At 50.6% G+C, this 25,764-nt stretch overlaps 9 protein-coding genes across 9 annotated transcripts; 6 read left to right on the forward strand and 3 right to left on the reverse strand.

Annotated features, from left to right (window-relative positions):
- Positions 1-159: 159 nt before the first annotated feature.
- Positions 160-1,965, forward strand: BJY04DRAFT_232631 (Zn(II)2Cys6 transcription factor; the record flags this gene model as incomplete). The annotated part of the gene is made up of 2 exons (XM_073719780.1): positions 160-1,807; positions 1,889-1,965. The coding sequence occupies 2 exons, from the start codon at positions 160-162 to the stop codon at positions 1,963-1,965; spliced, it is 1,725 nt and encodes a 574-aa protein (XP_073565274.1).
- Positions 1,966-7,653: 5,688 nt separating this feature from the next.
- On the forward strand, positions 7,654-8,136 carry BJY04DRAFT_224019 (uncharacterized protein; the record flags this gene model as incomplete). Its single annotated transcript, XM_073717838.1, has 1 exon — positions 7,654-8,136. One exon carries the CDS (start codon positions 7,654-7,656, stop codon positions 8,134-8,136), a length of 483 nt encoding a protein of 160 aa, XP_073565275.1.
- A 1,605-nt stretch (positions 8,137-9,741) lies between these two features.
- BJY04DRAFT_224020 (uncharacterized protein) lies at positions 9,742-10,383 on the forward strand (the record flags this gene model as incomplete). Its single annotated transcript, XM_073717839.1, has 2 exons — positions 9,742-9,813; positions 9,862-10,383. 2 exons carry the CDS (start codon positions 9,742-9,744, stop codon positions 10,381-10,383), a joined length of 594 nt encoding a protein of 197 aa, XP_073565276.1.
- Positions 10,384-13,172: 2,789 nt separating this feature from the next.
- Positions 13,173-14,391, forward strand: BJY04DRAFT_202066 (nucleoside phosphorylase domain-containing protein). The gene has a single exon (XM_073713144.1). The coding sequence runs from the start codon at positions 13,247-13,249 to the stop codon at positions 13,979-13,981; it is 735 nt and encodes a 244-aa protein (XP_073565277.1). The 5' UTR covers positions 13,173-13,246; the 3' UTR covers positions 13,982-14,391.
- Positions 14,392-14,943: 552 nt separating this feature from the next.
- BJY04DRAFT_211302 (flavin-containing monooxygenase) lies at positions 14,944-16,816 on the reverse strand (the record flags this gene model as incomplete). Its single annotated transcript, XM_073714387.1, has 4 exons — positions 14,944-15,068; positions 15,130-15,717; positions 15,766-15,976; positions 16,010-16,816. 4 exons carry the CDS (start codon positions 16,814-16,816, stop codon positions 14,944-14,946), a joined length of 1,731 nt encoding a protein of 576 aa, XP_073565278.1.
- Positions 16,817-17,487: 671 nt separating this feature from the next.
- On the forward strand, positions 17,488-18,723 carry BJY04DRAFT_232634 (alpha/beta hydrolase; the record flags this gene model as incomplete). Its single annotated transcript, XM_073719781.1, has 4 exons — positions 17,488-17,574; positions 17,637-18,038; positions 18,105-18,372; positions 18,413-18,723. Coding segments are annotated over 4 exons (1,068 nt in total), but the record flags the coding sequence as incomplete, so codon positions are not given.
- Positions 18,724-19,535: 812 nt separating this feature from the next.
- BJY04DRAFT_202069 (uncharacterized protein) lies at positions 19,536-20,808 on the reverse strand. Its single transcript, XM_073713145.1, has one exon. The coding sequence runs from the start codon at positions 20,637-20,639 to the stop codon at positions 19,719-19,721; it is 921 nt and encodes a 306-aa protein (XP_073565280.1). The 5' UTR covers positions 20,640-20,808; the 3' UTR covers positions 19,536-19,718.
- Positions 20,809-20,996: 188 nt separating this feature from the next.
- On the forward strand, positions 20,997-22,649 carry BJY04DRAFT_224025 (Zn(II)2Cys6 transcription factor; the record flags this gene model as incomplete). The annotated part of the gene is made up of 4 exons (XM_073717840.1): positions 20,997-21,056; positions 21,112-21,669; positions 21,722-21,865; positions 21,915-22,649. 4 exons carry the CDS (start codon positions 20,997-20,999, stop codon positions 22,647-22,649), a joined length of 1,497 nt encoding a protein of 498 aa, XP_073565281.1.
- A 709-nt stretch (positions 22,650-23,358) lies between these two features.
- On the reverse strand, positions 23,359-25,418 carry BJY04DRAFT_202072 (cytochrome P450). The gene is made up of 4 exons (XM_073713146.1): positions 24,935-25,418; positions 24,181-24,859; positions 23,830-24,093; positions 23,359-23,746 (listed from the first exon to the last, which is right to left on the reverse strand). The coding sequence occupies exons 1-4, from the start codon at positions 25,379-25,381 to the stop codon at positions 23,589-23,591; spliced, it is 1,548 nt and encodes a 515-aa protein (XP_073565282.1). The 5' UTR covers positions 25,382-25,418; the 3' UTR covers positions 23,359-23,588.
- Between the last annotated feature and the right edge of the window lie 346 nt (positions 25,419-25,764).

The raw sequence follows: 25,764 nt of genomic DNA on the forward strand, positions 1-25,764 counted from the left end.
GATTAGCGAGAAAACAAAGACTTCCACTCGCTCGACTACTGCATGGAGAGCGATTGAGGTGGCACAGGACCCGGGGCCAATTACGTGGGCTCGCTGACGCCGCAGCATCGGTTCTCCGGCGAAACAGATTCATCCAGCACTCGGCTGGATCGGCAGAAAATGGCCTCTGCAATCCAGGGTAATGCTAGCTGCTGGACATGCCGGCTTCGCCGCAAGAAATGCGACCAGAAACGTCCCATTTGTGGGGTGTGTTCCACACTGGACATCAGCTGCTATTCGGACCCGCAGAAGCCAGAATGGATGGACAATGGCGCGAAACAACAGGATATGGTGCAGCGCTTCAAAGTGCAAGTCAAGCGGAGTGCCGAGCGTCGTCGAAAAAGGCGATTAATACAGCGTGTTGCCCGTGATTTGGACGCAGAAGAGGATATGCAAATTCCTGCGACAGGGCTCAATAGCACCGCTGGATCCAGCACCGCGCGCGCGACCTCTGTCTCTGGCGTTGCGCACCCGACACCGGATTTCTCAACACCACCAGACTCGAACTTTCTGACGCAGCGCTTTGACAATGAGCTCGAGCTGCAGTTTATTATGGTATATCTGGACTATGCCTTTCCTGTCCTGTTCCCCTTCTACACGCCGACTATATTCGAAGGCGGCCGAGGCTGGTTGCTCGTCCTTCCCCTGAAAGTACGCGCGCTATACCACACAATCATCAGCCTGACCTCGTGCTTTTTCTCCACAGTACCCGTCAGTCCCGGACCGGGATACGACCGATGCTCAAGTATGGCCTGCGGCGAACAGACCAAGCAGCTCGACCTAGCCGTGACAATGGTGCAGCGGGACCTGCACGCAATCAACAGCCAAGGGGTGCACTCGGACCTACTCGAAAGCAGCTATCTCCTCGCGAGCATCGTACAACTCTTGATCTTCGAAGGATTAACTGCAAAAACCGAAACCTGGAAAATGCACCTCGATGCCGCTGTCGTTCTATTCGAACAGATGATCCAGCCGTCCGGGTCGATATCTTCTGTCCTGGATCTCATGGGCCAACGCTCCTCTCTACCTTCAAGCGTCGGCGACAACCTACCCTGGAACGCCGATCAGGCTGCATTCCGATTCTACTCTACCGTTCTTCTCATCGCAGATATCCTCGCTAGCACCGCGCTCGAGCAAGCCCCTAAACTACAGAAGTACCACGACAACTTACTCCACAATACCTCCTCCCCAAACCGCAAACCACACCTCCGAATTGAAGACATCCTCGGCTGCGAAACCTGGGTCTTTCCGATCCTCAGCGAGATCGCCGCCCTGGCAGCCTGGAAAAAAGACATGAAGCGCCGCCGCAGGCTAACAACAACGCAACTCGTCCAGCGCGCCGCCACAATCGAGCAGAAACTGCAAGAAGGACTATCCAGAATCAACTCTACAACAGAAACTCCAACCAACCACCTCTCAACCCCTCCCTTGGAAAACAACATCCCGTATCCATACCACCAACCGAATAACCACCCACCAACACAAACAGTAACAGCAATCTGGGCGCACGCAGCCCGGATATACCTCCACGTAACCCTATCAGGCTGGCAAACGGCAACGCCCGAGATACGCGACTCGGTCACGGCGACGACTGCTCTTTTCCGGTGTCTGCCTTCGCCTTCGGCGCTGCGTGCATTGGCGTGGCCGTTTTGTGTTGTTGGGTGTGTGGCTGAGGGGGATGAGAGGGTAATAATTCGTGGGATTGTCGAGGCGATGGGGCCGTTGGGGTTGGTCGGGACTGTGCAGGCTGCAGTGAGGGTTATGGAGGGTGTGTGGCGGAGAAAGAGAAGGAGAGGGAGTAGGAATGGGAGGGGAGGGCAGGGGGGGGAAGAGGGAGGGAGTGATTCAGGGGCTGAGACTGAGGGCGATGATCTAGATGTGGCGGGTTGTTTGAGGCGGGTGGGGTATGTTGTTTTGTTGCTTTGAGTGTTGGAGCGAGGGTGGGAATCTGAATGGAATCGGTTACTAGTTAGGGGTGATGTTTAGTCTTTGACACTGCGATTAGAGACGGGCGTAGATAAAGGACTACATGTACAAATATTAGTTGGTTGTTTCTATTTCGAGACTCGAAACGCCTCTTGGGACAATGAACAGTGTACTTTCAGCGTGTATACGAGAGAAGGACAGAGAGAAGGAGAAAGAAGGATAGAGAGAAGGACAGAGAGAGAAAAAGAGAGAAAGACCAAAAGAAGGACAAAAGAAAAAAAAATTAGACAGAAAAACAGAGAGAGAGAGAGAAAGAAGGTAGATCGCCCGGGCTAGGATGGGTATGTGTCTGGTGACAGTCCGGAGGCTTTCACCGTCATCAACAGAGAGAGAACCGATCTGAGTCGAAGAGAAGAGATAAAGAAGGATGGGAGAACTCAGTGGATCCTGAAATTGCAAAAGAGAAACTGCCAGATGTAGTAAGATGTCCAGGTGAAGGGATTTTGCCTGCTGTAGTCCCAATGGCAACTGCAGAAGCAACAACAGCCCATTATTCTACCCGGCGAATTCGATAACGGCTATGATCAGGGTTATAACCGCCACTGCAATTGCGCACCACACACCTATGTATGTCCATTTGGTGTGGAGGCTCGTGTCTGGATCTCGAGGATCCCACAGAAGATCCTTCAGTCCCCGTTTGTTTCGGCTCATGACAAATTCTTCGATCTCAAGCAGGCGTGAGCCAGTGTAGGGAAAATTGCGCGTTACGGAGTATTCTTGCCGATTCCACAGGAGCTGGTCAAAGTCCAGACGAGGGTATTTGTTGAACAACTCCTGGTTGAAAGGTCGAACCCAAGGGCGCCATCGGCTTTTGTTCGGTGCGGCAATTTGCAGCAACAGAGGGTCGATATTCCCTCCCTCTTCCTCCTTCACGGCGTCCTCGAGTTCTTCCCTTGCCTTGGATGATTGTGCAAAAATAAGCCGATACGTAAATAATATCTCCTTGAAGATAGAGCCTTCACGATGTTGGTACCCAGATGGTTGAGAAACCCCATCTGTGAACGTATCGGCAATACTTGTTGTGGCGAGAACGACAGTTAGCGAGGAGTTAAAAAGGATCCTTGAAGAAGTGCGCGGCCAACTCACAAGTGGTCGAGGCGTGGCCGATCTTGCTTGCCACTCAATCCCTCAAGGCACAATGAGGGAAACCGATAGACCCAGAGGGTCAGGGTGTCCTTTTCAAGCACCAGATGACGGTGGATCTCACCCGTGAGATGGATCTTAACATCTCCAAAAGATTTGATCACGGAGAGATCCACGCGCCTTGGATGTATGCTGCTGGTGCTGTTCTCCGCGAGTGCTGGCGCATCATGGGCTTCTCTCGCCAAGTCTCGGAACGCTTGACTACATGTGTCTTTCCATAAGAACGGAAGCTCAACTGCACCATGTGGAGCCTCTATGGCCAGTGTGATTTGTGTAGGATTCAATTGCGTGGGAACTAGTGGCAGGAAGGCTGCTGTCATAACACACAGTGCGCCGAAGAATGCCTGCGCAGCAATCTTGGTCTGTGCCTCTTCCGGGGTGTGAGATAGACTTGACAGCACTGTGTTGAATTTTGGGTTGGCGTCGTTTCTGAGAATTCGACAGGCCTCGCAGACCCATTGCCAAAGATTGGAGCGGAATGAAGGATCCAAAGGGTACCTGCCCATAACCGACTCAACGCCATCCATGTGTCTTGACACCAGAGACCGTTCAATGTATTTGAATATTGGTACCAGCTCAGACAGCCGCTCAGAGGTTATAGAGCCGAACATTGCCCGGATGGCAAGATCGCGCAGGGCCTGCTGTCTTGTTAGTTACCTGCACCACCAGCCAGACGGCAATTATGAGCCCTCACCTCAGCGTCTCGCTGCGCTACAGATGCCATTTGGCCCGCCTCCATCATGGATAGTGCTAGATCTTCAGCCATACTTTCGAAACCAGGGGTAGCGCCGACCGCAGAACAAAGAGATAGAGAGTTATAGCGGCAGATATATCAGCCGCAGGGAGAGTAAAAAGCGAGTATAGAAACTTTTTTGTTCGCAATTTGAGGTTACGCGAAGTGGGTAGAGGTATTAATAAAAGGATATAATACAATCATGGTTAGGAAAAAAGCAACGTGAGAACTCCCTCCCCTTTGGGACTGAATACACCCAGAACACTGAAGTGGTTAATCAGCGCCGTCTATACGAGCTGGCTGAGACATCGTGGACACTCAATGTAAGATTTCCGACTGGGAGATTGAGCGCACCTGTGTCTTACACTTATTCTTAGAGATTCAAGGGCCAGTTTTGAGTGAATCTTGGCAGTCTTTGAACATGTTCATGGACCGAGGTCGCTCGCATTGAAGATGGGCCAAGGGGTCTTGAAGATGAGTCTCATCATCTCACAGCCACGGGGTTCTGAGGTCTTTCTAGCGAGTGTGATAAGACTGGCATGACACGAAATCATACGTATCCCACCGGGGCCTTTGTTCCCTCTTAGTTTTCTTTGAGACTAATGGGGTATTTATATAGCGGAACATCAACTGGCTTGACTGTTCTCAATTCATCATCTACACAAGACACCACTCATTCTGAATAATCACCATGGCTAAACCAGTTATCGAATCCGAAGCCTGTTACAGAACACAGGTAGTCAAGGCCTATGTTGTTGTTGTTGACGTGAGTGCCATTTCCTAACCTTCTCACAAAATACTGACAATTTTATAGAGGCAGGGGCATGCTGTGGAGGGTCAGCAGTTCTCAGTTACTGCTGCTGACAAAGGAACCCTTGAGGCTTGGATATCACAGCTCCTCCCTCACGGTCTTACAAAGATCAACGACAACTGGTATAATGTTGACATGGAGCGCGGGTCTCGATTCCTCTCAGGGCGGGGCACCAACCTCGTAATTGTTAGGCGTCTGGGATGAGGGACGGTTGTTTCTCCTTCTTTTTTTCCTTCTCTCTAGCAATTCTGGTGATCCGATCAAGATCGAGGTATGTGTCCAGTACTTTACAGTCGGCGCACCATGGACAGGTCTCCCCATTGCGAGACCTCGATACAGATTGTTTGTCCCAGCGATACCGCATCCGACGCGCAGGCTTCAGTGGCACTGGTTTTTGATCTTCGGGTTGTCTGTTTGTGATTCATTGATTTTCTTTTGCCGCTGCTTTGACCACTCCTTTCCAGAAAGATTCATTCTCTGTTATCGTTCATTGTTAAACAATGCCCTTTATGCATGTAATCCACAAAGAGATAGAAAATTTAACAATATAAAAGCATCTCATAACCCGCCTGTTGATTACCACCTTCATTGCATCTTTTGCAGGTACCTGACCCCAGAAACTTCTTGGTCACGTTATATATCATGGCTATTTCATCTCGAATCGCGGGGAAACAAGAAGGGGAGTCTCTCATGCTTGAGGACATAAACGCACTGTTTGATTACTCGATACAGGCCAAGAACAAGAGCATACTTGAGCAGTGGCTGAAGGCAGTGCGAAAATGCACAGCTGCTATCAGGAAAAATCATCCAGCAGACGATTTTATTCAATACGACTCTCAACTCTGTGACGTATCATTGCTGGTCCAGAATTTTCCAGTCCTCGAGGAGTTCAAAAATTTGGTCAAGATCACCAGATTGGAATGCAGTCCAGGCGCTGATGACAGCACCACCCCCAGCGCTTCCGCCATGGGAGATTCCGAACCAGTTCCGCTGTTACAAGCAATCACGGGGATCAAGAAAAGGGATGTCATGGTTTTTTTCGTTTTGTTGTTTTCATCTGCTCTCATTTGCCTTGGTTGTTTCTACCAGCGAGGCCTGCGCTGATGTGGGCGTGCGGGATCTGGTTTTGATAGTCCTTGCTATTTTCTCAATGAATTTCTGGTCCCTGGTTTGAATATTTTCATCATAAACATGATACACTACCAGTAGAACAGGAGCATGAAGATGAATGGAACTAGATCACTAGGTAATGTCTAGATTCTATTTGGTCATGAAAATAAGTGAAACAGCTTGTGTCAGCAAGATAAAAAAAGTATACAAAACTGTTTTCATAATTATGAGACTTGTAGGTCTTTATGGGCAGTGTGATAATAAGGACATGATACAAAACAAGAGGTATAATGCCGTCAGGTCTTTGTTCCCTTTAGTCGTTAGTTATGGAGATGGATGTTCAACCTTGAGGTATTTATAGGGCTGAGGTCGGTCAGTTTGACTTCTGCTATTACCATCTGCATAAAAACCCTTCTTCCAAATTACTATCATGGCTAAATCCATTACCGAGTCCGAAACCTGCTGCAGGACATAGGTAGTGAAGGCTTACTTTGTTGCTGTTGACGTGAGCACTATCTTCTAATTTCTCACCAAAATACTAATAATTCTGCAGAGGAATGACCGTCCTGTTAAGAATTAGCGGTTCTCAGTTACTGCTGCTGACAAAGGAACCCTTGAGGCCTGGATATCAAAGAACCAGCCTCTTACAAAGATCAATGACAACTGGTATACTCTTGATTGGGAGCACGCGCGTTCTGTCATGTGTGAAGACGATGCTGGGCTAGATACCTGTGTAATTATCAGGTGCTTATCCGGTTCACCTGTTGAGGATTCACGAGGATTGCTTCGCAGTTCAAGTGATAAGGTCAAGGTCGAGGTAAGTGTCTAGTCTGCGCACTACATGTATCCCCGTTGCTAACCCTCGACATAGGTTGTTTGTCCTACGGATAACCCAAGCCTTCAGCCCCGCAAGCATCATTTCCGCCGGTTTTTCCTCTAGAGTCCATTGTTTTGCAATTTGATGATGTGTCAGCGGTTACGCCAGTTAACGAATGCAGCCGGCACGGAGGAATGGATGGATGGATGGATGGGTTAATGATGAGTGGACGCTAACTAGAAAAAAAGAAGAAGTATAGGGCCGAGTACTACAGCACTTTTCCTAAGCTATGAACACGTAAAAACAAAAAAACAAAAGAAAAAGGACCACAGGAAGTCAGCGTTATTACTTGAATAGAAGAAAGATACATTCCCTCAGAGATTATGACCTATATAACCTTACTGCTCTTGTATAATGTAGTGCGGGTTGAACGTCCTGACATAAGTTAGAAGGACTTCAAACGACATACCTGTATTCCCTAAACTTCAAGCGAGGCAGTTGACCCTCATATACATTTACCAAAGGGCGAGTCGAGACGTAAGTCTCTCGAACACTTCAACAATGCTCACGATCCCACCGACACCCCGCAGGCGTCGAATCACATTAATTTATTTATCTATGCTCTTCTTAATACTCTGAAATTATCTACTCATAAAGAGTCATTAACATAAACTTTACCCCTAGGTTACTATACCATAAACTACAACTATTATAGAGGCATAAGTAGATTAGGGGCGACGAGGTACAGGGCTTAGTAAAACCAGGCCACACCACCACACTCTTTTGAAACAGAGTTATTCTTTGAGGTTCTTTATAATTATCAATTCCTCTTTGTACTATTCTTATGATTGAAACGCCCCTTTATGGGTTCGCCACAAAGGAGACGCAAAATAGACAGCATAAAAAGGAACAGACTTCCCAGTCCAGCACCTTATCACTATCACACCAAGAATACTGCCTTGGGTCTCTTACAGCCACCAGCATCAAGAAACCTGCTAGTCAACCTTCTGTATCATGGCTATCGAATTTCGAGTCTCGGGGGAAGGTGAATGGGTCGAGGTCAGGATTACTCCAGCTGGTAGGGAAGGTGAATGGATTGAGTTCCGGATCACTGAAAGGGATGATGAATGGGTCGTGACTAGGATCACTGATAGGGACGGTGAATGGATTGAGGCCTGGCTTATTGATACGGGACGTTTACAATTCGATTACCGAATCCAAGCTAAGAGCTGGAAGATACTTCAAGACTGGGCTGACCTTGTGGAAGGACACACACCCCATATTGAACAAGCCGAGCATAATGTCTTTGGTTACGACTCTGAAAGGTTCTGCGTATCATGGCTGGACCAGTACATTCCAGAGCTCAAGGAGCTTGAATCTACGGTCAAGATTATACCAGGCTGGTCGAAAATGGATGAAAGGACCTGGTTAGGGCCCCGGCCAACGCCAGCGCTTCCGCCATCGGAGATTCCTGACCAGTTCCGCCAGCCGCTATAATAGGTTTCCTTTTTCTTGTTTTCGTCGGCGCTTATTCTGTCGGATGTTTGAATATTATTACTTGAATAGAAGAAAAAGACATTCCTTCAGAGATCTTGACCTCTAAGTATCCTACTCTTGTATAACGTAGTGCCGGTCGAACGCCCTGACATAAGCTAGGAAGACTTTAGATAATATACCTGCTTCAGCACCCCAAAGGCGTCGAATCACACTACTTTATGAAGCTATGTTCCTTTCAGAAGGTTGAACTTATTTCCCTGGGCTATTATACTACTACTATTACTACTGCCACACCACCGCCAACGATACTTTGCCACTGTTTTGAGCATTCTTTCACAACACAGCCATTCTTTGTTATATAAGCCCTTCTTTATACTATCAACCCGATCGAAACAACTCCCTTTATGGGTTCACCACAAAGGAGATGCAAGATAGACAACATAAAAGGAGCAGACTTCCCAGTCCATCACCTCCTCACACGAAGAATACCAACTTGCATCTCTTGCAGCCACCAGCACCCAAAAACTTGCTAGTCACCTCACAAACCATGGCTATGATGTATCAACCCAGGTGGAACGGAGACTGGGTCACCGCTACGCTTATCGATGAACGTCTAGTTCATAAATATCTAGTCGAGGCTGCAAGTTGGCGTATTCTTAAACAATGGGCACACCTGGTGCAAATCTATACACCCGCTATTCTCCACGGCCACTCAACCATACTTTCTTATGATTCTCAATGTCTCGACCTATCACAGCTGGCCGAGCGCTTCCCAGAAACCAAGCTGTATTTTGCCATGGTCCGGCTCACCAGATTAAAGCCCAGGGAGGCTGAGGGGGAGACGCCAGCACCACCCCTAGAATTTCCGCCCGGGGAGAGTTCACGCCATTTCACCCAACCGCTATAGTGCTACAAGCAACTACAAGGCTACAGAGAATGGCTCTGATGGATTTTCGGGCTGGGGGGTTATCTTTCTACACTCATTTTCATTGGATGTTTCAACCAGCTTTGGCCTTCTGGCCTGTGCTGATGTGGGCGTGCTGCGATCCTGATAGTTATCTTGCTATTTAAATCAATTTCTGGCTTCTGTTTTGTATATCCTTCTTAATCGTAAGCCTGGTATATTACTACTATCTGCGGAATTGACCTATATCTGGTGTATATGGTTGTTTACAGTAGTAAAACTAACTAGTACATAATGTTATCATTATTCTATCGTGAAGCTATAGCAATCCCAAAAGCAACATACTTGAAAGAGGAAATGGGTCACTAGGTAATGTCTAGATTCTATTTGGTCCACGAAATGAAAGAAACGGCCTGTGTTGGAGAGAAAGCCTGTGTTGGAAAGATAAAGAAGTATACAGGCAAAGCCGCTTTGAGAATAGTCTCACATCTTAGTATCATAGATCTTTATGACCAGCGTGGGATGAATGACTTGACACGAGACAATGAGTATGCCGTGTTTGGGCCTTTGTTCCCATTGAGTCTTCTTTGATGTCCTGTCATGGACATCGCCCTGCCCTCAGCATATATTAGGCTGAAGATCGGCCAGTTTGACATGTATCCATCCTTCATCTGAATTAGAGAACTCTCTGAATAATCATCATGGCTAAATCAACCAAATCCGAAGTCTATTGCAGGACCCACACAGTCATGACTTGTTTCGATGCTATCGATGTAAGTGCCCTTCCCCAATTTCCAATCAGAATGCTAATAATCTTACAGAAAAATGGTCGACCCATTGCACCTCATCAGCTTGCAGTTACTGCTACCGACTTACCAACTCTTAAGAGCTGGATCTCACAGAACCAGCCTCTTGTCATGGTCAACGGCCACAGTTATAGTGTCTGTCAGGAGGGCGCGCTTTACACTGTGTGCAATCTCCCAATCGAACAAGACGTCGGCGTAGCTACCAGCTCTTTACCTGTTGAAGGATTCAGGGCCTGTGCCAAGCTCACTGATGCGGACTCAAAGTATCACTATATGGTCCTGGCTACAGACTCCAGCAAGCTTCATAACTGGAGAAAGCTGGGGCGAGAGCACACCCCTGGGATAAGAGAAGAACAGCCAAATGCTTTCTGGTACAAATCTTCCAAATTCAGCATATCGTGGCTGGCAAAGCACATCCCAGAACTCAAGGACTATGAACGCTCGATCAAGATCATACCAGATTGGAGGGGAACTGAAAAGTACCGGATGGCAGCGCCATTTGCAACCCCACCCCCTTACTCTGAACTTTCTAAATAGCCATGGCATGGACTCCTGGCCTGTGCTGACGTCGGCGTGGTGAGAGCGATCCGCACCAATTTCAGAGTGATCCTGCTAGTTTTTGCTTTTTGAATCGATTTCTGATTTCTGTTTTGCGTATTCGAATGGTCACCTTTCTGTGCTTCTGCTGCATACGGAAATGGCCTCTATCTAGATTGAGAAAAGAAATGGAGCTGTTTGTGGTAATGAGGAACGCTGGTGTCTGTGAGATCCTTCGGCACAATCCCACCGTAGAGTCGTGGTAAGAGCAAAAGCAAGGTACATTCAAAAGTATCTCATCGAACGGCGTATACAGCGCGGCAGATGATAGGAGAGCAAATACCGGATCGACAAGGTGAGAGACCACTGATCACGAAATCCATAGCCACCCACGCCATCTGTAGCACAAAATACAGCACCAGCCCATGCATGCCGATCCGACAAGCCACAAAGCTAATCCCGCGTGAACAGCCCAGCTGAGTGCCTGACTCACGCTGCTCCAGAGCAGAGAGCCGGTAAAGTGGCGTCGCTGGGGCTCTTCTGATTGATTACTGTATAGCAGTCCGAAATCGAGAAAGATACGCAGATACACGGTAGTATGTACTTCAAGTGAGTATTTTGACTGCTGCAAGATGATACCGACGAGGATGCTTCCGCCTAGCTGATCTCTTGTCGATTCCCCCTGACTCTGCCCGGCTGACTTGTCTACGTTCGTGGTGGCAGGCGCTTGCTCATGTACCCGAAACATTGATTTCGGTGTCTCAGAGAAGACCACCGCGATTACCATCAGTATGGGATCAGCGCCTCCGTTTCCTTTACCCGGTAGTGCAGTTCGTCAAAGAAGGAATTTCTGGGAACGAGGAGCAAAGGTAGAAGGCATGAAACGTGCAAGGCGGCTGGGAGATAGCGACAAGAGACAACACACTAAAGCTTGTAAGCCCCTTTCCTGAGTCCAAGAACGCGAAAGAAAAGAAAAAGTCTGCAGAGCCTGTGCAGATGTTCATTCTTGTTGTCGTCCACCCCTGGTGGTTGTACCTGGCTCTGTGGGATCTGACAGCTGGCTCCGACATGGCAACGGAGGCGTCTTTCTCGCCAAAACTACCGTGGAAAAGAGGGTAAGATTGCCAGAAGCTGGACAGGCCCTGAGAGCAAATAGCAGCGAAGGTAGACAGCCCATCTCTAGTCTCGCCAGCTGAACTGAGACAGATGGCAAGCAGAAAACTGTGCCAAGGCTCAGAAGTGTGGTGGCCGACCTGGGATTAGAAAGCGCGTAGCATTACTGACACCACTGTTTGCCTTTGGCGACAATAGCTAGCCGTAGTGGTTCTTTAGCTTTGGAGCCCACGAGCTTTTGGCGTCGTTGAGTTCTGATCAGCAAGAAAGAGCACAGGAGAGTGTCCCCTGGGAGATAGAGAGAGTGCTAAGAATGGATTATTGTCTGGAAGCACGAGCTGTATGTAGTGTATAGTCCCATTGTGCCAACAGTAGACCTAGGAACAGAGAAGAGGTCCCAAGCCACTAACCGTGAGCGATCGCATCCGCGTAGTGACCCGTTTCCGCATCCTCCAGGCCGGCTACATCTTCAGCTATCTGCCTTGGTCGTGACAAGTTGCATGCGTGTAAGCCCTGGCTTGATGAGGCAGAGGCAGAGGCAGGACTGGATGTGGTCTCCAACGTGAGCTAGTGGTTGTACCAAGAAGGTGGCATTGAGGCTGATGCAACCAGAAAATAGACAAAGCATCCCAAATGGTCCGCTCTTCGGGGTCACCGTATTCTGGGACTTTCCCTTTGAACTGGTCTAGCTACTTCTCGCGCAGGTAAGCAAGTTATGAGCTGGCTTGTAGCCACCGATACAAGAGGCTAGGTTTTCCCTCGACCTCGACCACTGGATGAACGTGTTGGGTTTGACTCCGTGGTTCTGTAGCGGGGGCGCGTAAAATGGGTCAGGTAATGTAGTAGTTATTTCGGGCAGGATTTGACTATTCATAGAAAACTAAACTAACTGCAACTGACTGCAAATTCACTGCTGGAGGTGCACGGGCTTTCCTGTCTTTTCTGTAACTTATCGCGCCATCCACCGGTTTCAATGCAAACTGATCTCGGGCGCTTGCTGAGACGAGGTAGCATCTCCCTACGGCCTACGAGGCTTCGCTCATCGGCGCTTGCGAAAAACGCCTTGCTCTTGGCAAGATGTGAGTTGGGTAAAGCTGAGGGAGCCCTGGAGAGAGCGCCCCCCCACTTGCTTGACAAGGATTCTATGAGGCTGGCGCTTAAGCTCATCCATTTAACCAGCATTGAGATCCTCTCCTCCCCCCCAGGAATCCTGGACCACAGAACACTCACACACTCAAAACGACATTTCATACCGTTTTACTTCGACCAAGTCATCTCACCCGCACACACAGTATACCTCATGGCACCACTAAGCCGCGCGGATTTCAGAACGGCCATCTTTTGCGCCAAACCCTGCGAGGCCAACGCTATCGACACACTCTTCGACGAAGTCTACGATCGATTCAGCATCCACTACGGAAGGCACCTTGGCGATGGCAACGCATACGTCAATGGAAGGCTGGGCCGGCACGAGGTGGTTCTCTGCTGTCTGCCCCAGCAGGGAGGACGCACCGCCGCCGCCGCCGCCGCTAGCTTGCGGTCAAGCTACCCGAACATCGAGCTCGCACTTGTCGTGGGAGTCTGCGGGGGCGTCCCATTTGTGCCGCCGAATAAGACGGAGATCATTCTCGGGGACGTGATCCTGAGCAATCACATCGTCGAATACGACGCGTTCCGGCGCGATCTCGAGCTAAGAGAGAGGTTGGGCAGGCCTAGTCTGGAGCTGCAAGGGTTTTTCGCTGGTCTTGCCATGCGAATTAGTCAGAAGATGTTGAAGGAACGGATGCGCCATTACCTTGCTGTGCTCGAAGCCGAAGAGGACTCACCGTGGATTCACCCGGGCAGCGCAAGCGATGTGCTGTTTCCTGCCTCATTACGACACAAACACCACCGGGAATACAAGCACGCTAGCTGCCGCTGTTACAGCTGTTATCGCAGCGAGGACCCGGTCTGCGATACAGCGTTGAAGGAAGACTGTGACAGCGTCGGGTGTTCGGGCCCTACTATCCCCCGCAAGCGGCTTGCTGTGAAGGGTCCAGACCCGGCAATCCACATTGGAAACATTGCATGTGCGGATGTTGTGATGAAGTCCGGGACGCATCGAGACGAGCTAGCCAAGGAGGAGGGCATTATTGGCTTTGAAATGGAGAGCGCAGGGGTGGCGGGTGTCTTTCCATGCGTTGTCGTCAAGGGGGTCTGCGATTATGCCGACAGCCACAAGAACGAGCGTTGGCAGGACTATGCGGCTGGCACCGCTGCTTGCTGTGTCAAGGCATTCCTGGAGCTTTGGTCGTCGTCGTCGTCGTCGTCGTCGTCTCAGCCGCAGCCCAGGGGACCTTTGCACCAGGCGTCGTCGCCTGAATACGAGTCGAATTGGGAGTTATTACCAGAGCGACCGATTAAACTGTTGACTGCAGGCTCGAGAGAAGGCTCAGGGTACGGGCACCTAGATCACGAAGTCTCCAAGTACCGAGAGCGTATCTAACTACTTGGAGCAATACGTGGATTCCGATGTTCTACCATGCCTGTGCGCCGAGAGAAAGTTTTCTGAGCAGATTGTACCAAAGCGAGTTCTGTATACACTTGATTCTGTTGTAAGAATGAAAGAACAACCCCTTACCTTGTGCCTCGGATTCCACGTCGCAGTCTGAAGCGTCTTCCTATCTAGGACAAAGCTCTTCTCCTCCAGCTATTTGGCAGATGACCAGGCATCGCTAGCATGAAACCCTGATACTCCCGCGTACAATCTCCCGCAGCTCCTTCCTCATCAATCAATCCGCATTATCATCATTTCCCGGCCTTACGGCTTGAGCTTGGATTGTGGTTCGTTTGAGCTGCAACCATAGACACTGAAGTTCCCGACGGGGCAGGTCGAGGCCTACATTCGGCATCGAAAATCGTGACTCTCATGCGGCGGACAGGTTTGTGGCGCTTATGAATGAACGAAGGGCTGCGAAGACCTTCGTGTAGATTCATATATTCTTTAATGGGTGTGCTGTATCCAGCTAGAATTGATAGAAAGTCCAGAAGTGGTTAATTCAAGAAGTCTTTCCGTGGCTCTTTCTATTGATATTGGATCTTTCTCTTAATACAAATGTACCTACCCTAGAGAATCTGTGGTCATGAAACAACAGAACAGCCAAAAGAGTGCGATGTATGCCAGGATTGACGACTGAAGAACTCAAATATAGTGCTCTTTGCAAGGTAATCAAGTATTGAGATGTGAGGGCAGGAGGAAAAGATTTCATGGTATCAGTTAAACCAAAAACGTCCAAATCAGACACAAAGACGGTGCTCGGAGCTTTTTGGATAGTTAGAACTACATATTCAGTGCCTACTGATATTGGACTGGGGGGAAATGTAGAACATCTACCGTATAAAGAGATTTGGTCGTGTGGTCACGTCCGTACAGCTAGAGATACAGGTCCTATCCTATTTATATTTACTCTATGGAGTCTCCGAGTACGGCTCAAGCTGGATACCAAGTAGACCAGCCTTGATCAAGTAGGCCATAAAGCGCGAGTACAGACGCCCCATGGCCAAGTCCCCAGTCGCGTACCAGATTCCGTATTCTGAGTGTAGCCCGTTAGCTCCACGATATTTCTGCAGTACTCACAAAGGGGGACAACGTACGCTTCTGTGGTCTGAACCATCCAGGAACCTCACCCACCTCATTCCACCGCGGATAGTCCTCGAGCAGCGCATTGGCCTTGGGGCCGACGATCTTCCCGACTGTATTGCGGATGTTGGACTGGAAACCTGTAGCCCAGACAATCACATCTGCATCCAATGTGCTGCCATCTTTGAACTTTAGGCCTGTAGGTGTGTAGCTCTCAATCTCACCACCTTTGATCTGCACTAAGCCATCCGTGATGTTCTTGACATTCCCGACATCAAGATAGTGCCCGCCAGAGCGCTGCCGAATTTCTTTCATGATGTTGCCCTTCCTGACTGTTCGGAAGCCCTTTGCCTCCAGTGCCTCATAGTAATCGGCATTTCGGGCGGCGTAGCCTTGGTAGGCGGCCACACCTAGCGTATCAGAGAAGGTCAGGGGAAGCCCCCATGCCATCTGGTCCGACTCGTACAGATCAGCGAGAGCGTTGTAGTCGTTGTTGTGGTTATGCGAGACAAAGCCCCAGGGAAGGACAATGGTTGGGCTTCGCTGAACCATTGTGACCGAGGCGAGGCCCTCTTCGACCATATCTTCTGCGACATCGTGGGCTGAATGTCTGGTTAATGTCGGTATAGGGTTGAGGAAGTGCTTCTTACCAGTATTCGCCGTGCCCACTGCAGCACCCTTCAGTCCTTTCCACGCCTTGGGCGACTTATAATCTACCGAGTGTATTGTGATGCCCTTGTAGGTCTCCCGATTGGGATATTGAGGGTAGTTAGGGACCTGGTCAGCTCCAATCGCGAAGACGACATGGCGGGTCTTGATCGAGTATGTCTCTTGCTTGTGGTCCACATTCACTGTCCACATCTGCGTAGTTTCATCAAACCCCGCAGATTCTACATTGCTCGAAGTCCGAGCCTCCAGCCCGTACTCCTCCGCAAACTGCCGATACCCCCGCGCCAGATGATCCGCCGTTAGGAAGTACGGGTACTTGTCGTCATTAAAGGTGTCTCCAAACGGCATATTCGCATACCACTTGCTAAGGTGCAGCGTCGCCGAGTCATACCTGTTAGTCCAGTTATCGCCAACGGCCGCGTTCTTCTCCAGCCCGATCGCCGTGACCCCGAGCGCTTTGAACCGGCTAAGGGTGAAGAGACCGCTCTGCCCGGCGCCAACAACGACGGCGTCGGTCATTCCATCAATATCTGAACTGCCATTTGTCGCTGAATCTTTCAATAAAGGCGCTTTCTCCAGAGCATCAACGTCGCCAAGTTCCTCAGCAGTCTTCACCAAAGTAAGCATAGGCCACACAGTCCAGGTATCTGCGCCATCCACTGGAGTTAGGATGAAGAGCCCAGTTGATTTGGTCGTCAGGGCTCCCTTTGTCTCAAACGTGAATCTCGCTGAGAGAAGCGCTGTGGGCCCTACTTGTCGCGCCGTTGCGCTTTCAGGCTTGAGCTTGAAGGACCCTGCTTGTTGGTTGGGAACTAGATGTGTCCATGCCGCGTGAACGCCGTGGCGGCTGTGGAATGTCCGGTATGTGTTCGTAAGCGAAATAATATCGCGCCACGCGGCGTCATCATGGACGTCTTCTGGACCTAGCGAAGGAAGCCTGTCGATGAAGGCTTGGGCGACGGCTTCGGCGTCGACGTTCTCTGGGAGCTTGCCCAGGGGCAGGCGCGGTGCAGGCGTCTCAGCTTCGACCATGGCACGGTACTGTCTGTTTGCTATTACGCTTGCTTTCTTATGACGGCCTTGTTCATGCGTAGAAGCCGAAAGTACACGGATAAATAATTATAAATAATTATAGAGTATCACTCATAAAACTGGGGATTTCCCCCCCCATCCGGGGAACGTGGTGAAGGAGGATTCCCACCCCCACAGTCTAGGGCTCTCTATTCTCCGGGGAAGACAAGATTCCAAAGGAAGAATAAAAGCCATTCGTCGCGTATTTGATACTCCCTCCCCGTACTTCCGGCCCTCGGGTAGTTCTATGTAGCCCCCGAATCACCAATAACCTCTCATGGATTCGGGGAAAGATAGATAAGAAGAATTTTTCATTTACCCTGTACGATATTTACTCTTGAAAGGTTTACATACTGTAAGACAGGTGTAGCCTTGTAGGGCCCTCGGGTATTTAGGCGCCCAGCACCGAATCCTTCGGATTCTTTCTGTTCAATTGAAGTACAGCCATTGGAGGAGATTTATATGGAGTTCTTGGAGCCTCAGCTCCTTCCTATCTAGAACTAGTATGGATGCGTCAGATGCCTCAGCTGAATGCATAAGGTACCTCAGCTGAACGCATAAATAGCTGCTTGATTTCCTGAGTATTGACGAAATCAGACTTCATTCCCACCTCATTCTTACCTCGCTCTATCTCAATTCAACTCAACTCCGCCAAACTGTCCATCAACGACTCATCAACATGGCCCGACTATGCCAAAATCGATCCCGAGTTCGAGGCCGTACGTAACTCCCCTTCTTACCTCTCATCCCATCGTCCACTGAGTGATTCTTGTGCGAACAGATCATCCGCGCCGCCGGCGGTTCCCTCCCAAAACCGCCCCCAGGCCTCACAATTCAGCAAATGCGGCAGGGTATGCTTGACGCCGTCGCCAAACAAGCTGCCGCGGGCCCACCGCCCGACTACACGGGTCTCAAGAAGTCAACAATCGAGATCCCAGTTCGGGATGGAAGCAAGATCAGGGCGCTGCTATACCAGCCCGAACAGACACCAGCGGACGGCGCTCCACTGGTGATCCTTCTGCACCCGGGCGGCTTCGCTATGGGCGCGCCGGAGATGGAAGAACCGCTCGCACTCGAGCTGGTCAAGGGGCACAGCGCCGTCGTGCTGACCCCTAGCTATAGACTTGCACCGGAGTTTCCATTCCCCGTGGGTCTGGAGGATGCGTATGATGCTGTAGAATGGGTACGTCATCCCAGCTGAACCTTGCTACTCCCGGTTCGGTTCGGCTTCAAGTTTGACAAGGCATAGGCAGCATCTCACGCCTCTATTCTAAACGCAACCCCTGAGAAAGGATTCATCGTCGGCGGCGAGTCAGCCGGCGGTAACCTCGGCGCTGTGATCTCACACCAAGCTCGCGATAACAATCTCTCACCACCCCTAACAGGGATCTGGCTGAACAGCCCCGCCGTGATCGCGCCTTCGGCCCTTCCAGAAAAGTACCGAGACGAATACACAAGCTACGAGCAGAACGCGAACGGACCGCTCTTCAGTGCTGCCGAGGGAGCAGCTCTGATCGGTACGTAACTAATCACCCCGCGCCGACTGCAGAACTGTAGAATCAGCACTTAAACGAGTTATAGAGCTCTACGCGCCTATTCCTGAAGATCCGCGTTTTAGCCCCCTCCTCTGGCCAACCGGGCACAAGGGGCTTCCGCGCCTTGTTATCCAGGCTGCGGGGTTGGATTTGATACGCGACGACGCGCTGATTTATGAGCGGGAGTTGCGTGAGAAGGGGGTGCAGACGAGGATTCATGTTTACCCTGGCGTGACGCATGCTTTTGATGGCATGTTCCCGCAGCTGGGTGTTGCGTCGACGTTTAGGAAGGATAGGGCTGCCGGGTTTGCGTGGCTTCTGCAGGGGAACTGAGAGAGCAGACGTCGGCAATCGGCACAAATTGACTAGAGCTTCAATTTTGGACAGAAAGAACTTTGGGCCGCGCTATTTACCGTCAAACTATACTGTGCCTTTATCTATATCATACACGTATGGTGTGCCCAGCTCGATGGAATGTAAACCAAACATACATACATACACAGAAGAAGCGCAACTTCATTCCAGAACTCTGTTCTGTAACCAAGCCACGCAGGCCCACCCTCTTGATTTAAGGTCCTTTCCTACAAGAACCCAGACAGACAGGCCCAGCTCAGCTGCACTAACATACAACGACTCGCCTCCCTGCACAAAACGGCTCAAGCTCCACGGATTGGAAGACCCCCCAAAAACCCCTCCTGGTTCCCAGCCCTACTATTCACCCCTTACAAATGAGTAGCAAGAAACTCAAACCCCCTAACCATAACATCAAAAACCTCATCGATCATCCCGTTCCGTGGCTGGGGATGTCGGATTGGGAGAGGACTGGATCCCAACGTTTCCCCGGAAGAATAGAATTGTTACAGCAGCACGAGTCTCAGCTCCTGTCCCGGACTATCCCGTGGGGCATCAGGAACAGAAAGCCACAAATAGCATTTGGGACAGTGCAGCTGCAGTTCGGCAATAGATGACGGCACATGAACAAGCTACTCTTTTATGCACGATTAACAAGTATTAGAAGGACAAGGGTAGGTGAGATTAGGAGCCGCAGGTAATTTCTCTTGCCTAGAAGCTGAGCAAAGCGTTGCAATGCCCAAGATCTGTTTCAGTATGAGCGTGTGATAATTATATCATTGTCATCATAACTAGTCTGAGCCTTGAAACAATCCCCGGCAACCGCTTTAGCACAATGCCCAGGACGGAGTTGCTACACAGACGTAAATACGTTGCAAGTCTCTCATGATCCACTATAGGTGTAATAGATCACAGAAATTCCGCATGATTTTGCTTTTCTTAAGGCTAGCTAGAATAGCAGAAACCCAACCACGAAGCTAAACAACCGTCTGTACCACCTGCTCGCGGTGTTTCTCCAGATACTCACGAAACGTAGTCAATCGGATTGGGTACTTCGACAATCCTGCAAAATCAACCTGATACCCAACCTCGTTCGCCCACAGCTGGGCCCGGATAACTGGGTTCGTTTGAGCCAACTGCGCTGCTTCGTCCTCGGGATACCATTCCAGGGCAATATCGCATCCGCTTACAAGGGTCAATTCGCCCACAATCTCAGCGGCCGTAAGCGCCTCGACACCAAGATCTATGATGTGTCCGTTATAAGCGACGGGATCCACAATTGCAGCGGCTGCAAACTTCCCGACATCCCCCTGGTCAAGCACGGTCATGGCAGTGGTGGGCTTATAAGCCGACCGAAAGACCCTTTGTCCTAGCTCCGGAAACATAAACGAAGCCATCGGGCGGTGGTAGTTGTGCATCAGGAACGCCGGACGCAGAATCGTCCAGGATTGCACGTTAGCTTGCTGTACTAGGGACTCGATCTGGGCTTTGTTTTGCCAGTACCAGGCCAGGGGGTACTCCGGGCTCCAATTAGGGAAGGACTCGTGCTTTGTTGTCATTGTGACGCTGGAATAGACGAGAGTGGTGACGGTGCCGGCGGCAGTAGCGGCTTCTAGGATGTTCTTGGCGTGGATGACCTCTTGTTCTGGGTTGGAGGGTGTAGGCGTGACGTTTAGGAAGACTGCTGTTGCGCCTGTTGTTGCGGCCTTTAGGGCAGGGAGGTTGTCGAAGTCGCCGGGGAATAATCGGGCTCCTAGGCGTTGGAGCTCAGTGGCGGATTCAGATGATGGGTTGCGGACGAGGACGTGGACTTTGATTCCGGCTTGCAAGAGTTCGCGTGCTGTGGCGCCGCCTTGGTGGCCTGTTGCGCCGGTTACGAAGGCAATGGGTCGAGGCATGGTTTGGAGTGTGAGGAGCTTGTATAAGGCGGAAAAAGAAGTGATATCTCGGAGAGGCAGGACTCAACGGGGCAGGGGCATTTTATATAGCATTTACTACAGTATGATGCTGTGCATTCGAATTGTTTCTGCTGAGCCGAAAGAGGTATATAGCTCGAGGAGATGAGTTTTTAACAGGTTGATAAGCATAAGAGTCAGCCACAAGAACTTGAGAGCTAAACCGCACCATTCCAGAAACAGTATGCACCTCGAGGAACCATTTGGCTTAGTGGGGCTGATTATAAAGCGTTCCTTAGCTGGGGAGACGCCACCCTGTGGCGAGAATGAACCTACTCTTCCTGTTGCAACCGACACAAGATGGTCTATCGCGGTAAGCCCAGCAGAGCATGTCTGGAATGCCGGGTCAAACGAAGAAAGGTATATACTACCTCATTGTATCAGATCATAGCTGACTAACCTGACCTGGGCTAAGTGTGATCTGTCGAAACCCGCATGTGGTCAATGCACTAGGGCAGGCTCCAAGTGTGATGGATACCGCGACCAGAACTCCCTCAATTTTCGAGATCAGACGGCGCAGACTTTGAGCAAGCCTCAATACTGTTCCCACAATCGCCGACCTGTTACCTCGTTTCATGAAAACCCGGCAGTATTTACAGACTCCGCACGACGTCAGCAAGCCCTGGAGCCTGACAACGATCCCTGGAGGGCAATTTCTGTCCCCCCACAACAACTAGCCTTGAGCTTTTACTTTTACCATTATCTTATGAGCGGGTCTGGCCCAGCCCTCAGCCATCCTGACTGTGTCTCTATCGTGCACGCCGGGGCGAGAGAGGGCGGGTACATAGCTGATCTCATCAAAGCTGTTGGGATGGCGAGCCTGGCGTACGTGCAGAATGCACCTTCTTTGACTCGAATAGGGGGCCAGATGTATTCTGAGGCTCTCCGCCATATACGCGTGGCACTTGCAGACCCCGTCGAGGCCGCTTCTGATCAGTTGCTAGTCGCTGTAATGCTGCTAGTACTATACGAGGTAAGTCCCTTGCCACTCACAATAAAATTCTGAATGATACCAACTCTATTAGACAGTAATATGCAATCCCGATAAAAACCTCAGTCCATGGGACAGCCATGTGGACGGTGCCCTGGCACTGGTCGAACTGCGAGGAATAAGCCAGTTCCGGAACAGAATTGGTCGCAGCATCTTCCTGTATCTGCGCACTGAGGTGGTGAGTTGCACTCGAGCATGCAGACACTTCTACTCTGACACGCGAACAGCTTGTTGATTGCCTTCAACGCGGGCGTCGGGTGCCAGTACCGCTGACAGAATGGATGAGCGAATTTCAAGCGTTCGAATCCGCGCAGGACGCTCCTACTGGTCGATTAGCAGGTATACTTGTGAGTGCGTGCGCTGTCCTCGCGTCAGTAAAGAAGAAGGCCTCAGACCAGTCAGATATATCCGGCTTTATTCCAGCGCTCCTGTTCATCGACGAAGCTCTGGACCGCTGGGCCGGAAACCTTCCGGTTGAATATAGGTACAAGGCATTAGCAACCCGAGACAAAGATCCAGACATCATGTCAGAACCATACGATCTATATCCCAGCTTAGAAATGGCGCACACTTGGAACCTACAACGATGTGCACGCATTACGCTGCACCAAACACTTCTTGAGATACTATCATCGTCTCAGCCAACACTATCCCTCCCACCTGACGGACACCTACAGACTTCAAGACATATCATAGAACAAAACGCAAACGATATATACCACAGTGTTCCGTACATCCTCCACTACTGCAATAAACTGGGCACATCAGGCGACATGCGAGCCGTTCATGTTATGCCTCTGCTCTGGCCCCTTTATGTTGCAGGAGCAGCACCCACTACGACGAACAGTGCGCGCGAATACATTATTGAACAAGTGAGAAGAATCGAACAGGTGACCGGAATTCAAAGAGCAAAGTCGCTGGCTCTGGAGTTAGAGAAGGGAATGTTTTCTACATCGTCTTAAGCCGCCCAAATCAATGTGACTCATCTGACAAAGGAAAAAGTCACTGGCTGTGAAATGTAATTGCTGCTGTCCGCGATATTATACCTTGATGTCATTCTAAGGCACTACGTTAGTTGCTGGAGGCAGCGTACTCCTCAGCGTTCCACAAGTAGCCCCTAAGTGCGTGGCGATCACATCCGCAGCAACATCATAGGTCAATCTCTGTATGTCTTGATGAGTATCTTCGCATAGTACGTTCAAAGACTCTACCATAACCAGAAGTAAGCCATTGGAGGCTTATCACGACGTACCAGTTTTTACCTCGTCTGGTTTGTGCCCGGTTGCTCATACAGCAGCGGATTGTCCGTCGAATCTCCAGAGATTATCGAGGTCTCTACATTGCTCGACTAATCCTGGCTCAGAGTACATCATGTCCTGGTTCAGTTATTGATATAAGCTAGTCCTCATAACGATGTCTGGGCCCTGCTTCTTCTCCCGACCCTCGATGTAGTCACCATCTGATCTGCCCCTCCATCCTTGCAATGTATGGTAAAATGCCTTGGACGGCATGTTATCACCGCCCGTCTAGGTTTGAGCCGTGGCCATTGACGTAAGTAAGCTGGCGTCTTCACACACCACCCTGCCCTGTTACCTCCACCATGCCCCAGGAACAACCAAGTCCGACTAAGCAATATACCTAAGCCGCCGCGCGACTGCCTTCGCAAAGAAACGTAGAATCATCAAATTCATAATATTAGAAACGCCATAGAACAAATACATACACGTGACCGGACAGCTTGCCCACAATTAGGGCACGTCTCAACCACGCAGGATAGACAGACAACAAACCTGCACATTGCAGCTGGAGATGAAGTGTAACGCCCCAACCCAGAAATAGTAGAAGTACACAAGTAATGTCCGCACAGTAGCATATCAACTCAACAACCCACTCCTCCAACCTCAAGCCAACCGCACAACAACCCCATTCCCCCCATGCGCAAGCGTCAGATTCGACTGAATCCTCGGACTCTCAACCTCGGGCTCGCCATTCTCCAGCTTCTCAAACCGCATCAGAAGTCTCACGATCGTAAACGACGCCTCGGTGAGTGCATATTGTTCTAATACACCAACAAACTCGTTAGCAAAATCCCCAGGTAACAAACAAACCAACCACCAGCACCAAAAACAGGGGATCACTCACGACCAAGACACATCCTCGCCCCGCCATTAAATGGCAAATACTGCCACACAGGCGCAAAGCCCTCCCAGCGCTCTGGGCGGAACAGCTCCGCGTCCTCACCGAACAGGTCCTTTCGTCGATGCATCGCGTAAACGCTATACAAGATCGGGCGGCCCTTGGGGATGAAGATCGGTGATTTCCCATCCGACCCGCCGCCGAGGGGCAGGGTTGTGTCTTTTGTTGCGACGCGGAAATTCAGCGGGACGGGGGGGAGGAGGCGGAGGACTTTAGATTTATGGCCATGTTAGTGGATTTCTTTTTTCTAGGGGCGGGCATCAAGTGAGAAGCCCGACTGGAGGGTGTGAGACAGACCTTCATTCAACACATATCGCAAATACGGATCCATATTCTTCAATCTCGCATGAGTGATCTCCCCCCTTGGATTCTTCTCATCGCCGAATTCAGCAACGATGATATTCCGTAATTTCTTCCAGACCCGCTGGTCCCTAGCCAGGAACCAGAACGCCGAGCTCAGCAACGACGCCGTCGTGTCCCGCCCCGCAAGCAGGATATTAAGTAGCTGGTCGCGGAGAGCCTTGGGGTCTTCTGTTTCGGACGCAAGGGCTTCGGCGAAGATATACCTGCCATTTCCCTCCCCGTCTTTCTCCTTCTTCTCAAGATTTCGATTCCGATTCCGCTTCGCATCGAGAGCTTTGTTCACGTAGTAATCAACAACCTCATGAATCCTGCGATTCGCCTCCCGGAACGGCTTCGGGTTAATCGTCCAGTAAAAGGTCAATGCCATGGATCGCCACGCGAGATACTCCTGCGCTGTATTGAAGGCCTCGCTGAAGGCGGTCTCGTTACCGAGAGAGGATTTCCCCAGCACGGCGTTATCCTCTAGCGCGCCGACGGACTCGCCGAAGAGGAAGTGTGTGGCGGAGTCGATGGTGAGCTGGAAGAAGAGCTGCTGGATGTCGAAGGGGGTGGTGGTGGGGATTATGGTTATCAGGCGGGTGACGTGGGCGGACATGAGGTCTAGGTCGGCGACCTGGTATACCCAGTCAATACCTTCACTGTATGTGAAAAGGAAAAGGAGAGAGAGGAGGAGGAGGAAACAACAAACCTGATCCCTCGTAAACTGCGGCCGTAGCAGCGCCCTTGAATGCGCCCAGCCTTTGCCGTCGAGCGTGAAGATGCCATCGCCGAGCGTCGGGTAGAACTCGCGGTGTCTTGTGCCGAGACAGAAGTCGTTGAACTGCGTCGCGAGCACGGCTTTGATGTTCTCGGGCTCGATGGTGGATGTCGCGACGCGGCCGAGCATGGTCTGGTCAAAGGTATTTCCGTACTCGGTGTACCGGGCGGCGATGTACTCGACCCATCTCTTTTCCTTGACTGCTGTTGCGAGGCGCATGAAGGCGGGGATGCCGAAGAAGGCTGAGGGCGCGACGGTGGGGGGCTTGCAACCCCACTTTTTGACATTCTGGCGGCGGGTGATGTGCGTTTGGATGGTGCGGATGAGGAGGGTGGTTAGGAGGAGGGCGAAGACAGAGAGGATGGTTAGGGAGAGCATGTTGTATTGAGAGTGTGATTGTGCTTGTACTCCTGTGGTTATGGGTGGTGTGGTGTGGATGGGGATTGATATAGACGTTGAACAATACAAGGGATGCATGTGAGGAGACAGATCCCACCCCACCTCGCAAGAAATGGGCCCAGATGCTGCCACGCAGCGAGTGAGCGTCGCAGGAACTTGCAACTTCCGAGGTCTCCGCTACTCAAATCGCAAGCAGCCCCGGATCAGGCTAGCGCCATCGACCAGCCTTGGATGCCCAGAAGACTGCGGGGTGCTGCTCCTGGCCAGCAATCCCTCAACCGGCTCAATTTCCGTCCGACAGGTCCATCTATCTATCTATCCGTTTGGAAGAGTATATGAGAATAGATGATATCATTGGTCCT

This window comes from Aspergillus karnatakaensis (genome assembly GCF_047715665.1).
Source record: "Aspergillus karnatakaensis strain CBS 102800 unplaced genomic scaffold BJY04scaffold_82, whole genome shotgun sequence".
Taxonomy (NCBI): Eukaryota; Fungi; Ascomycota; class Eurotiomycetes; order Eurotiales; family Aspergillaceae; genus Aspergillus; species Aspergillus karnatakaensis.

What these genes read in the sequence shown, in the direction of transcription:
- BJY04DRAFT_202072 (XM_073713146.1), bottom strand. Translation starts at nt 25,381, where the DNA reads ATGCTCTCCCTAACCATCCTCTCTGTCTTCGCCCTCCTCCTAACCACC. An exon ending in GCGATATGTGTTGAATGAAG is followed by an intron (nt 24,094 to 24,180) that starts GTCTGTCTCACA and finishes ATAAATCTAAAG; the next exon opens with TCCTCCGCCTCCTCCCCCCC. An exon ending in GGCGAGGATGTGTCTTGGTC is followed by an intron (nt 23,747 to 23,829) that starts GTGAGTGATCCC and finishes TTGGTGTATTAG; the next exon opens with AACAATATGCACTCACCGAG.
- BJY04DRAFT_202069 (XM_073713145.1), bottom strand. Translation starts at nt 20,639, where the DNA reads ATGCCTCGACCCATTGCCTTCGTAACCGGCGCAACAGGCCACCAAGGC.
- BJY04DRAFT_202066 (XM_073713144.1), top strand. Translation starts at nt 13,247, where the DNA reads ATGCGAATTAGTCAGAAGATGTTGAAGGAACGGATGCGCCATTACCTT.